The 14380-nt window shown below is 41.4% G+C and overlaps 2 protein-coding genes across 2 annotated transcripts; one reads left to right on the plus strand and one right to left on the minus strand.

Annotated features, from left to right (window-relative positions):
• The first annotated feature begins 402 nt into the window (after positions 1–402).
• tex2l (testis expressed 2, like) lies at positions 403–7812 on the plus strand. The gene is made up of 11 exons (XM_030775635.1): positions 403–1713; positions 2433–2633; positions 2821–3155; positions 3413–3611; positions 4155–4295; positions 4572–4671; positions 5918–6050; positions 6467–6604; positions 7002–7214; positions 7371–7491; positions 7657–7812. The coding sequence occupies exons 1-11, from the start codon at positions 403–405 to the stop codon at positions 7810–7812; spliced, it is 3048 nt and encodes a 1015-aa protein (XP_030631495.1).
• Positions 7813–8854: 1042 nt separating this feature from the next.
• rnf151 (ring finger protein 151) lies at positions 8855–12679 on the minus strand. Its single transcript, XM_030775113.1, is given in 5 exon segments — positions 8855–9301; positions 9455–9551; positions 9898–10010; positions 10013–10045; positions 12674–12679. Coding segments are annotated over 5 exon segments (696 nt in total).
• Positions 12680–14380: the final 1701 nt, after the last annotated feature.

Consider the following 14380-nt stretch of genomic DNA (forward strand, 5'->3'; position numbering starts at 1 on the left):
TGCCCTAACAGAACATGAATGTATGTAGTTTTGTGGCAATAAATTCCACCTGGGGCTCTGCCCTACTTTTCACATGATTTCAAAAAATGTCTTGGATTTATTTTTGTGGGCTATATGTTCAAAACTCCTTGAAAGTTTTCCAGCTTGGTGAAAGAGGAAATCTTGGTTATTTGCGTGACACAAGAGGATCCAGGCAATGTTCAGGATGCCATTCCCCAGGGCCTGCCAGGCTAGATTCCCACAGTTTAACAATCTGGAGCTTCATAGGGAAAGAAAAGTGCTGATGGATTATAATCCATAAACATAGTATGACAAAGTAGTCTGTATTCCTCTGTCTGAATTTTCCATTGTCTTTTTTTGCTCACTCAAAGGTGCCTTACCTCTGAAATGTAGTAATAAGACATGGCACAGACAGGAGAAAATGAAGAAAGTCCGAAATTGCCCTGTGGGCCCCAGAGACAGGATCTCTATCCTCTGCCATCTGAGTACCAGGACACTGCCAAGAGGGCCATAGTTATCCAGCTGACAGGCACAGAGGGTGAATGGGACAGCCTTGAGGACAGCGAGCTCATCTTCACTCTAGACAGAGATGGGGAAGGATCCCTACAAAAGGAGAGGTCAGGCCCCCCGGAACTGCAGCCAGATGAGGAGTGGGGCCTTCGTTCTCCCGTGTTCCATGTCCCCCTCTCCCCCTCTTCCCCTGGATCCCTGGGCGACTGTTCCACCTCAGGTTCCGGGCTTCTTTCTCCAGGTGTGGCCTCACCCACCCATCGACCACTGGCGAGTTTAGTTAAGTCGCTGTCCACAGAGCTGGAACTAAAAGAGTCTTCCTCTTCACTCAAACCCAGGCCCTTGCTGAACTTGGTCAAGTCGATTTCCACAGAGCTCTCCCGCTGTGAACCTGAGGTGTCGCAGTCCAAATCAGACTCAAAGCTCAGTCTGCATTTATGGACTCAGCTCACACAGCCTAAGGGTCGCAATGGGGATTCCCGCACCGCCCCACCTTCCCCTACTAACCTCTCCCCATCTGAGACTAAAGCAGGCTTCTTTAAAATGGAGCTGGAAGACACACGCCGGAAACTGTCTGAAGCCATGCAGGAACCCCTTAGCATGTTCAATAAGATCATGCGTGAGGACAGCACAGGCAGCCCAAAACACCACAGGACCACTGGCTCAGTTGACTCTCCGAGCTTTAAAGGCTTTGGCGGAAGCGGCGTCAAATCAAACAATGATCCGCAAGTGACCGAGTCTCCTATGAAGACCACTAAAAAGCTTGAATGTGAAGGACTTCCTGTGTGTAACTGGCCAGTAAGACACCCCAGGAAGTGTCTGAGGAGATCCTGCCCTTCCCATGACCAGCACAGCAGACAACTCGATATCAGCCCTGCACTGGAGATCAACACTAATGGTGATGCCATGCAGGTTGTGGAGGTAAAAGGAGGATTTGCAGGAGACCATACCCCAGGACAAGCCTCTTTTCCAGTACCTGGTATGACTCTCTTCTGGGTGGCAGCTGCATCCTATTGCTATTTTGTCTTGCCCTTACCCTCCTATTGGTCAGGTTGGTTCTTTGGCTTGGCACTTGGGTTCATGTTGGGACTCCTTCTCATCCGTTTGGGATCAACGCACCATGCCAGTCAGTCTCAAAGACGTATCGAGAACCTGTACAGTTGTGCTCAATGCAATATCAATGGTGAAGAACATTTCCTAAAGGTGAGCGAGAACTCCATAAACTTTCTCTAAAAACTCTTCTCTAATTTTTAAAGTTTTACTTTTTCACTTTGAACAAAGTAATTGTCAGAATAGCCAAGAAGTAGTCACGTAGAGGCAGTTAGATGCAATGAAAGTGAAACTCAGCCTTACACAGCAAGACGTCTGTGCAAGAGACTATTTATGTCAGAGTATTTCAAAGAATAACAGTGTTTCAAACAGTTAGCTGCCAAGAGAAAAAAAAACTCTGTACCTCAGGCTACAGCCAGACAGAATAGATCGCTATTAAACTAAATCCAGTGTTTCTTTCCTTGTCAGAACTCAGAACTTAAAAGCTTAATTTTTCCGGTGTGGTGCACAGAGTCTTGGTGTACGCAATTAATGTCTCCCATCTTTTCTCCTGAGACACCTTGAGGCTTACATTACTGCTCTGTGCTGTGAATCATTCAGCTCAACAAAGTCTGATGCAAAATTAAAGACACCCACGGTCTGTCAGTTTCAGGCATATACAGAAACCCCACTTTTCTTTCATGTGTGCAACTTACTAGTGAAGCTATTTTTGACTGACCCTGTGTGCATCACTACGCTTTTGAATCTGCATTAATTTACCCTACAGTTCAGCAGTGGCACAAACAATCTTCTCCTCCACTGAGTATCACTTAACCTAAGCAGGAATAATGCATCACAAGGAGGAGTGATACGTCTGTGCTCATGCATTTCAGGGCTGGATGAATGAGATGTCTGCTTACGATCCAGAGACCTTCCAGCCATCCCTCATGCAGTCAGTGCATGCCACACTGGAGGGTTCTTGTCTGCGACTTGACTACCCTCGTAATAACATCCAGCGCTGGGCCACATTTGACGAAGCACCCCACGAGACTATATTTGTCCACTCTCGCACCTTCCAGTTGTCTGGCAGCAAGGTCAGTCTATCGTTTCTTACAATGCTATACGAATGATGTCAGTTTCTATCTAGTTTGGGTTATGTAGGTTGTCTCTCTAAATCTAGTTTTACCCTATTTTGTGCTTTGTCTCTGAACCTGACCTGAATTGCGTCTCATGCCTGAGAAATGTTGCATAATTACATGTAAGACGCTACTTCTGCCACAGGTGTTCTTGTTGCCTGCGGCTTTGGCACGGAAGAGGGTGTGGAATAAAAAGTATCCCATCTGCATCACTCTGGCTGAAGGAGAGGAGGTGGTGGGGAGAAAAGAACCAGAGGCTCCAACAGAGACACAGAAAGAAGACAGAAGTACTCTCCCTATGTCTAAAGCCAGCCACCACACCACCCTTTATCTCTTTGGTCGCACAGGAAGAGAGAAAGAGGAGTGGTTCTATCACCTTCTCTACGCATCGAAGCAAAAGAAAGAAGACCAGTGTGAATCCAGATCTGGTAAGAAAGTGGTCTGTTACACCTGGAAAAGTTCAGACAATGTATTGACCAGGTTTACTTCACCTGATTCTGTCATGATCTGGTGTGCAGTGGTTAAGTGATCAGGTAACATAGCTTCAGATCTTGATTCCTTGGGAATCTCTTAGCTCATATTATATGCTGAGACGTTAGAACGTAAGCCTAGAACATAAAACTAGACTATGAAGTGGAGTCATATGGTAATGTAGAGCATGAAACATTATGGCACTCTGGTCTGTCAGCAGATATGTCTGTAGGTGAGGACAGCTGCTCAAATTTGGTGCAAGGCAGTGGAAGTTCAAGCAGAGCGAGCATTGAAGACATGGCTTCTGTGCCTCTGTGCCCACGAGACCTGGTGGGCAGAGTACGAGAAAACATCTTACTGGACTACACCACATACATGAGCAATCTCATCACCTCAGCATACACCAGCGCACCGCATAACCCATACCACTGTAGTGCTCAGAGCAGCCCAACTGACAAAGAACAGGTACACTGGTTCCTCTCTCTGCGGGATAGAGATAAAGCAAATGAACTTCTGTATCTAATTTAACTCCAGGAACTGTGGGAATTGCTAAATAGCAGCTTAACATGATGAACGTCATACCTCAATTATAGTGAAGACTTCAGCCGCATGAACAATGAGCAATGAATGAACAAAAGATATGAAGTTGAGATATGAAGAAAGATAATTAATGTAATGTTAAAATGCCAAGCAGCAAATAATTTTAGCCTCTGGGTGAATGTTTTGAAATGGTGTCCTAGTTTTCCTCAGGTTCCAGAGAATTACGGTATTCTCAAAATGTTCTTAGAACATTATTCGCAATAGATTTCCGTTTATTGCTTTTGGAAGACATTGTCTTAATGGTATCTCAGTGATCCCATTTTGATTTCATAAGAATTTGTGCTGCCTTGGGTACACTACTTGTTAGCTGGTTAGATGATTTGTGTACATTCTGAAGATTATTAGAGTGCTTCTTAGAACAGACAGAGAGGAAAAATTTTAGCAGTACATAATTTTCTCTCCTCACAGCCTCTCTGTTGTCATGGGGACCAAAGGCAGCCCGTCTGGATCAATGCTCTCATTGGCCGAATATTCTGGGACTTCCTTCGGGAGAAGTACTGGGCAGATGTAGTCTCCCACAAGATACAACGAAAACTGACCAAAATCAGGGTAGGAAAAATGATAACTGAATTATAGATAACGTAGTTTGTTATATATCAAGCAATAAAAATAAAACACTTCTGATGAAAATATGATCTTATAGGCCGTTACTTGAAGAACTTTATATTAAGTTTTGTGTGTGTGTGTGTGCATGTGTGTGTGTGTGTGTGAGTGAGTGTGTGTGTGCGGGCACACGTGTGTGTGTGTGCGGGCACATGTGTGTGTGTGTGTGTGTGTGTGTGTGCATGTTCACACATGTTTTGTTTTTTTTGTGTGTCTGGACAGTTACCTTACTTCATGAATGAGTTGACGCTCACAGAATTGGCCATGGGTTCTTGTATGCCTCAGATCACAGGCACATCACCACCGCAAGTCAACGGGAGAGGTGAGCGCACTGGCCATGCAGACAGCTGCCTCTAAAGCCTAGATTAAGCCTGTCTGCCTATGGGGAAAGATGGCCTGCTTGTTTATTATTATGTCCCTGCTCTGAGCCAAGAATGAGATGTCATTATCCTGTTGTAATCTCAGAGAGCAAGGGAGAGGACCGTAATGTGTTGCACTGACCTGCATGTGGTTGTGTATGTGCTTGTGTGTGCGTGTTTGTGTGTGTGCTTGTGTGTGTGTGTGTGTGCGCGCGCATGCATGTGTGCGCACGAGTGCGCGCGTGCGTGTGTGTCTGTGTGTGTGTGTGTGTGTGTGTGTGTGTATTTATTAGTTCTACAGTGTGAACCTGTATATTGTGATCGTTCTCTTTTTAAAGGATCTGCATGTATTGAATTGAATTGGATTGGAATTACAAGATATTTGACTAATGGAATGCAGTGCATATTTGCATTTAGTTTCCTGGAATTAGCTCATAAAATTCACAAGCATTTTCGTGTGTGACAGTATGTTCTGTGTTACATCAAAAGAATTTAAAAATGAAGCCTTTTTGGATACATTATTACATTTGATTACCCTGTTACCTGTTGAATGCTAAGTGGTGTAATTGCTTAGTGGTTTAATTGCAGATAATACCTCTATTGGTGGTGGAATTACATCAAATTGAATTATGTTACCTCTAATTTTAGTTCAAATTCAGTTTTGCATCCTCAACACTGGTAGAAGAATAATGGGATTAACTATCAATTCTCAGTATAGCTCAGAACTGTTTTGGTGGAGAGGTGTGTGGTCTGCACCTTTTGCCCCCCCGCCCCCCTGACATTCAGTTGCGTAACTCCATACGTCACAGCCCAGCTAACCAAATACAGGTCTCATCCCATTTACAGATTTATTATGTTCATTATCAGACATTTGGGATTTGTAATCTGAGGTCATTTCAGCAAGTCACAACCTGCAAAGTCAAATCGCATTCTTCTAATCCTCTTCATATAACCCTCAGATTATGTGTTCTTTGACATGTCATTTGCTAATTTGTTCTCTCTGTCGTTTTGAGACTCTGCTGTAAACATCAGAGAGAGAGACCGCAGTCGCTTTAGTTTCGATGCTAAAATGTTCATCTTTTTTTTTTTTTTTTTCCCTACAAACTAAAATCAACAAAATTATTGAAAATATTGTGATTATGAAACAATGATCATATTTAATCCTCTTTAAAAGACAGAATTTTGTTGCATTATGCCTTTTTATGACAGGCCTGTGGCTGCAACTGGAAATAGAGTACACAGGAGCCCTGCAGATGTCACTGGAGACCAAGATGAACCTCTCCAAACTGGGAAAGGAAGGTGGACTTGATGCAGACAGCAATGTAGACACTAGCTCTGTACGGTGAGTTTCTCAAGATTAACGCATTGATAATTCTCTGTGTAATTTTGCACTTTACAGCATGGGCAGGGTGTGAATTATGGGGGGGACTGGGGGGGTCTGATCCCCCTAATTAAGACTTGGACCCCCCCAAAAGACTTAAAAACAACAGTTGGGGGGGGGGGTCAAAACATTTATATATCCTATGGCGCACAGCCCTGGAGAAAAAGTTGACCCCCCCCCCCCCCCCCACACACACACACACGTCATTGTATAATTTGCACTCTGAGCATGGGTATCTTGGGTTCATTGTATCCATCAGTCTCTGAATACGTGTTTTGGGTCTCAGCTCGGTTGTGTCAAATCTCAGCAGTGGGCTGACTTCTCCAGACTACACGTGAGCCACTCTGATGAAGCTCTGTTTTGCTCTGCTGTACAAGCACCAGGTCTAGGCTCTCAGTGTTGGCTGATAGTGATGAGGAATCATCCAGTGCCGGATCCTCGGACGAAGAGGAAATACCATCCACCGAGCTCCAAGGAATTGTGGGGGAGAAATCAGCTCAAGTTGGTGTTGAAGGGTAATATGTGTTTTCAGCAATAAGGGACCAGCGCTGGTTCTTTGAATTTATCCTGTTAAGCCTGCTAGTCACCGCTGGCATGAAATAGAGCTGACTCTATAGAGCATGGTTTTTACCAAAAGATTTACCATTATGTGACAAAGATTTCAATCTGGCCATGCTTTGTGATAAAATTGGACATGGCTTGGTAAATCTTATGACAATTAAAGAGAAAGAGGTCTTTGGAAAAAGACGTTTTTAATTTGGTCAACAGTGTCAACAGTAGCGCTAAAGTCAAAGTTCTCTTTAATCTTACATTGCGTTCTTTTTACAGACTGTACCCTCATGAAATTACTTTACACTTAAGTAGAGTAGCAAACCAGGCCACCTAATGAGAGATTTTTTTCCTTTTCTACAGAGCCACGGGTGGTGGCAGAACTGGCAGACGGATTTTGAGATTTGTGGACAAAATCGCTAAGTCTAAGTACTTCCAGAAAGCCACAGAAAATGAGTACATCAAAAAGAAGATTGAAGAGATGTCCAACACTCCTCTTTTGCTCACAGTGGAAGTTCAAGAACTTTCCGGAACTCTGGTCATCAACATTCCACCACCTCCCACAGACAGAATATGGTGAGGTCTATATGAATACAAATATTTTCAAGTTTTATCAATATATTCGGCTGATACACATTGTTATTCAACTATCATGAATTTGTTGGGGTTTTTTTTTTAACTTTTGCTGTTTCATTGATGTGAGTGATGATTTGAATTTTGAAATTATTTCAGGTATAGTTTTTGTGTACCCCCAAAGCTTGACCTGAGGGTCAGGCCAAAACTAGGAGAGCGAGAGGTGACTTTCTGTCATGTCACAGAGTGGATTGAAAAGAAATTGCAGGATGAGTTTCAGGTACATCATATACTTAACTCCACTTCTTCACCGTACGGTTGTCATGGCTACACTGTTATAAGAAAAACCTTTGGTATCACTGTAAATAAACTGTATTTAGTTCAATTAATTTGTTCAGTTTATTTAAAACTCTTTCACCTCCAATGCTCTGCTATTGCTTTCCAGGATGTTTTTGTCTTTCCCAACATGGATGATATATACTTGCCCCTCATGAACTCTGGCATGGACAACCTGCATACATCCCCAGCACAGCCATCCTGCAGTTCATCCCTGAATGCAAGTGAGGGGTCCACTAAGAACCATACAGCGGAGATAGAATAGTGCCTCCTTGTGGAAAGACTTGGAATTACACTGGTGTAGATGCTAGTTTGGATGACTGATGAAGCCAACTAGTACTACCCAAGTCCTGTAATCCAGTCTACCATGTACCTGCAGTTAGTTAAGTCATAAGCCTGACTGTAACTGAGTCAAATCTAGCCTGGTCTGTGCTTGTATCTTATCAGTATGTAACTAACCAGCCTTAGTTTTCATGCTACTTTAGCATCTAGCCTTCCATTAATAAAATGTAGCAGTGTTGCTTACTTCAATGGGGATTTTTTTTTTTCATTTTGTTTTGTTTTGTTTTGTTTGAGTTTATATGCTGGATTGCTGATTTGCTGATTAGCATAACAAATTTTTTACATTCTTAAAAGTGTATTTCACCCTTGACCCATTCTGTGTTTTATATATTTCCTGCCCTCAGTATAAAGATTTCAACAGGACATACTTTACGATGCACTTAATATTGCTTCATTTAATATTCCTTAGAACCATTATATATTCACACATACAGAATGTGTATTGAAGTATGATCTTATGAATGCTTGAGGCCGTTAGAGAAACGCACAGCATGAAGCATGCACATGTAAATGTTCATGAGTAAATCCAAATGGTGATCATATTTTCCTGCATAGTGTGATGTTCTGCTGTTTGTAAATGAACATTTTTATGATGATTGTGAGTCTGATTATATTTGGTTTGCGTTTTGGTTCTTTGTTTTTTGTTGTTGTTGTTTTTTTTAACTTTTTCTGTGTTTGGTTTGCATTTTTTTCCGCTGCATATGTATTTATTGATTAGTATCAGGTCCATAAAATAAGCCCATCTCATGGTAAATTTTTGTAAGTTTCCAATTTTAATACAGGACTAAAACCTTCAACAAATACAACTACACAGTCGCAAAACCCCTCATAAGTCAAACATAAGCAAGAACAAACTCAAATTTGAAGCCAAATTTGAAAGAAATGTCCTCAGTGAAACACAAGTAATTGTTATTTTTAAAAAAAAAAAAAAAATCTTTTTTTCCTTTATTTAAAGGTTTTCTGTTTCAGGAGCTGCCAGCGGCGCTTGCGCTGGTTCCTTCTCCTGCGTTCTCTCCTCTCTCCGGCTCTTCCGTGACCTCCAGGCTTTCACAGATCAGCCCAATCTGCCTTCTCATGTGGGCCATGGTGTTCTGCATACGCATTATTTTCCTGCGCAGGGCGGCAGCGATGGCGCGGTGGGTCTGCCGCTGGGCCTCGTAACGCTGCTGCAGCTGCCTGTAACAGTTATGCTGGGCTTGAGTCGCTCTACTCAAGACCGTGCCACACCCCATGGGGCACATCTGCCTCCAGTGCGGGCAGCTCTGTTCGTGGGCACGAGCGTCTTTACGTAGCGCGCGCGCCCCGCAGCCCTGGTGGGGGCACAGCTGCCACTCAAACGGGCAGGTTGAGATGTGAAGGTACTCGTCAGAGAGCGGGAAAGTCGCCGTGCAGCCTTGTACCTCGTTATGGCACTGGAGACAAACAAAACCCGTACTTCAGAGTTAGGCAACTCACTGCGATTTCAGTTGAACGACCATAAAACAGAGCTGGAATTATTTCAAGGAATAAGACTCTGTTAAACATTCGTTAATTGATGCCACTGGCTTTCCACTGGCTTGACATACCTTTATTCGTAAACGACCGATGGACTTGCTCAGCTTAAACAGTACGAACATGAGGTTCTGGTTGATAGGCTTCCTGCAGCAGGGACATGTCTCCTGTCTGTGACAAATGAAAAAGGCTCTTATGCTCCATTTTGTAATATTATACATTACACATTATAATGGTATCATTGAGGTTTTTCCTTTTTAGACAGTCTAACAGCTTTATACTCATACATCAAAATTTGTATATTATATATTTCACTACAGACAGTCTAAATGAGAAACTATAAGTACATACAATGTTATTACATCACATACCCTAATATAACACTCTCAATCCAGGCCTTCTATATCTATACATCAGAACCATACTGCAGAGGATCTGTCTTATAACACATCTCACAGTTTCTTTGCTTTAAAGCCTATTGAGAAAACCTTTTGAAACATATAGGAGCCGTTTGGACCTTTTAAGCCACTGTAGAATGCACTTCTTGCAGAAGATGTGGTGGCATGCTACTCTGACAGGGCACTGTAAGACACCTCTACATATGATGCAGATCAGATCATGGTCTGGTGGGGGTCAACAAACAGGTCCACTTCATATCCGCCGCTCTAAAGCCAAGCACAATATCCACACGTTCATTAAAAACAAAAACTCAAGATCATTACACAACTAAATAACTCAACAGCTGTACCAAAATGACACAAATTATGGGCAAAAGGTTGATGTCTAAAAAATCGGTGATTTTTAACAGGGTCTGCTTACTAGGCCAACTAGGAAGTGTATATTTGGTTATTTAGCATAAATACCACGATCATAACTGATCTAGCAAAAAACTTTTGAGTGGTTTCTCACTGAGTAAGAGGTCACTGCGTATGTATTTTTGAGTTGTTAGATATTGTTCACAAAAAGTAGACGCACATCCAAAAGCAGATGTTTTTGAAGTCATGTTTGAAGACTCATAAAGTTTTCTGAGAGTTATGTTACAAATTAAAATTCAAAACTCACCATATTTTACTGCTGTCTTGTCACAGTATCACCGTGTCATTCCAGCTGAAGAGACTTGTGCCCAGTTTAGGGTGAACAAAGCAATGTGCAGTTATGTCGGGCACTAACAATACACTGTTAAAACAGCCCCAAATGAGATCATTTGACCTCAAATAATTCACAGATCTATCACACATTTCCATTTCCCTCTTGTTTTACATTCTAGCACAAGTGACTAACTCCCGTGCTTAGCACCTGATAGCATCCAGAGCAACAACCAGGGTCTAGTTTTGGTACCATCCAGGTGTTACCACCTGGACAAAGCCGTTGCCACGGAAACCACCGAACTTTTAAATGGCCTCTCACTGTAGAGGTTCTATTGATCATTCTGTTGTTAAGAGCTTCCTGAATGGCTCTTTGTAGAACAGTGTGGTATATTCTTTTCAGCACAGTGCTGGTTTACTCATTATATTCACAGCTCATTGTTCCTTGTGCTACAAACAGCAGGACTACCGTCTTTCACACATTGACGCAAATTATTGTCCGTCTTAAATGGTTACTGAGTTTCTGTCAAAAAAAAGAAGCAAGCTGTACAGGGCCCTGTAGCAAAGTAGAGTTCTGTCCCTTCAGATTTTCAGAACATTTTTTTGACATAGGAACAGAGAGTATGAGAGATTGAGTGACTGACTGTGAGAGTATGTTTTGTCAACTGTATTTTGGCAAAGTAGTTATAATGAGTTGTCATATTGTTAATTCCCTAACGCTGTTTCCCAGGAACCAGTATATGGATTGGGTGTGTGTACAACTAAGCAGCAGATGGCAGTGCTACCACGGAAACAAAAAAGAGGTAACATGTTCTTGTGCCTGTATCTGTGTACTTATTCCAGAGTCTATGTAAAGTCTACATTCTGTGAAACAATTAAGGTTTTTGTCTTACTTTTCACTTTATTAATGGATCAATTTTTTTTACCGTGAAAATTATATGTCGAGTAGCCTACATAACAAAAAGGTTGGTGTGGGAGATTGATGGATCATTTCTGTCACTCTTTCAAGGTTTTGATAAGTTCAGGGTGTACTTGATGCTGACATATTGTTAGGTTTGTTTTATTCAATATGAATGCACTTTTGTGAGTTGCTTTGAACAAGAACGACTGTTAAATAAACAAAAGTGTTCACTGTAATTGACAAAAAAAAAAGAAAAGAAGAAGAAGCAAAAAATATGAAATTCAAACTTAGTCATTGCACGAATTTCAATCCTTCTGATGTAACATTCAGAGAGAGAACATTGGGCAGAAACTGTAGCTTTGTGTGCTGGGTTATGCCTTTTAATAGATCTACACTGTTAAGACATCTGTTACATCAGCTGTTACAACACTGTTCCTGTTAAGTCCCCGGGGCTGAAAAGAACAAGGATTGCTAATTAATGTTATGTAGTTTCAGTTGCCCCAAAGCCAATTGTCTATGTCACCTGTGTGTCACCAGGGTTGTATAAGCTGTGCTCTTTAATTTATCGTGCTGTACTGTAACCTGCTCTTCCAGATATGGCTTTTGTTGTAAGCTGAAGACTTGGTCCAATCATATTTTCACCCTGACTGGTTTTTGAGTTTCTGCCAGTACCTCATACCATATATCTTGCCAAGGTGACAATAAAAAATGATATTTTTTAGATAATGCGCTTTAATACATTCATGCCAAAACCAACATTTCACATTTAAATCAAATCAAATCAAGTCAAATCAAATTAAATCCTAAATGTAAACAACTGTTTGACTACATTTTAATTCTGTGCTGAGTTCTGAGCAGTGTAAGGTGAATGAAGCATCACATTGTCACTGCGCACACAAGCAAAATGATAATCACCTCCCTCCTCTTTGGTTATCTGTGCAGGTCTATGACTCCTGTACATCTTACATTTTATTGGGATTCACGTCTTATTCAGAGAGGTCAGGAAGTGACATGAAAAGATCCCAGTGCACGTCTGTACATGCACGTACGCTGCCACCGATTCAGCTTCTTTCAGTTCCGCATTGTCCAAACAGTAATAAAGATAAAGTGTGTTCCCTTAAGGAAGTAAGAAAGAGTCCACATGCGCTGAGGAAAAAAGTTGACTGCCCCCCCCCCCCAAATCTCTCTTACCCTCTTGGGTTAATGTTTCTCCTTTGTTTCTACACGATTATGGATCGTCTCTGTACTTTAACATCATATGGATATAAATGGTAAACAATGTATTGTTAAATGTTCTTGTAGCTTACATCCATTTCGTCTCTCAATATAAAACCATGACCTTCGTTGTAAAACATTAGGTTTGGTGCATGTGTGTGTGTGTGTGTGTGTGTGTGTGTGTGGCGGGGGGGTGGGGGGGGGTGCAGTGTTGTAGTGTGCAGTGGAGTGTTCAGCATTCCTAATGAATACCTTAAAACCTTACATAGACATATATTCCTGTACACTTTGTAATTGCAGGTAAGTCCTTCCTTCTGGCAAACGTCAAACAAAATTGGACAATGTGGGACTCATTGTCATAAAGGTTTTTGTCCTTTATCATGTTCATGAGTATGACTGTAGTTATCATACTATATGTTATCATCTCTGGAACTTTATTCATATACTTACCTTTTTTTTTTTTTTTAGAGCCATGTGTGTTTATGTCACAGGACACACCTTTTCCCTTCAGTGTGCCTTGAAACTTTGTTTCCTGGTTTACACATACTGGAATATCTCTGTAAGGAAGAGCATAGATACACCCTGAGGGCCAGCAATCATAGTCCAAAACAAAAAAAACCCAGGAAAACATTTGGAGTTACAACAATTCCTCTACACGCCAGCCACACCCAGATGATGTCACGGGCTGTAGTCAAAACTGATTTCTGGAGAGTAGTTTTATTATCTCTATCAGAGATAATAAAACTACTGCCTTCAATGGTCACACACAATCGTACACATTGGATTACTGTTGAATTATCAGTAACGTTGTAAACTGTCGTGCTGATGTTAGCACTGCTTATGAACCTGTTTATATATATAAAGCTTTAACATTTTTTCCTCACCAATAATCATAGGGTATCTCATGAAAAGCAGGCCTCAATATTTAGGGAAGCATAGCTCTGATTGGAAAATCACCTGTTGAAAACTTAAACAAATTCATTTTGATCAGCTGTAATCAGCTATTTTATGGGTCAATGCTGTTAAGATTTTCTCATCCGTCAAGTCAAGCCTGATGTTACAGTAGCTCATTGTTTTTATGACAGCGGAAATGCCACGAAACCGAAAAAGGAGAGCAGAGGTTATACTAGCCAATGCCAAAAAAAGCCTGATCATAACAGAAACATGATGATTTCCATCTCTCGTAAATTTACCACTGTCATGTACACCTGTTAAGTAACCTTCTGTTAGGGACCAGTATCAGTGCCAACACTCCCCGCTGAAAGGGAGTTTTTCGTGATTCACTGTAAAGTTACATCCTGTGAGTTTGACAGCTGAGACAAAGCTTTGATTTGTGTATGTGATGTAGGATTCAGCACTAATTTATCTGTATTTTTTGATCCACACACAAAGAAATCATGTGATCCCACCAATGTTCATGGGGCATTGGGTTGCAGTTGTTTATGCTTTATTTGTAGGGCAGAGCTAGTGTTGAACTTAAGAGAGAATTCTGTGATTGGTTTGTGTGTGTTTTAGTGCATGAGAGCGTGTGTGTATATACATTAGTATATATTTCATTGCCAGTAATTACTTGCTCTAAAAAACACCTGGTGGAGTAAATAAAGTTTATTTAAGAGCAACATCTCATAAATACAGTTACACAGGAGTATGTGAAAGAGGTCAGTAACAATTTCAAGTGCGGAATACAAGCAATTTCAGGATCTGTCTTTCTTTCATTCCTTCCCTCATAAAACTGACATTTAACTATCACTCTCATAAAAAAAGTGACATTCAGCATTGAAATGAGTCAAATCAGGACA

The sequence above is a fragment of the Chanos chanos genome, chromosome 5 (assembly GCF_902362185.1).
Source record: "Chanos chanos chromosome 5, fChaCha1.1, whole genome shotgun sequence".
NCBI lineage: Eukaryota > Metazoa > Chordata > Actinopteri > Gonorynchiformes > Chanidae > Chanos > Chanos chanos.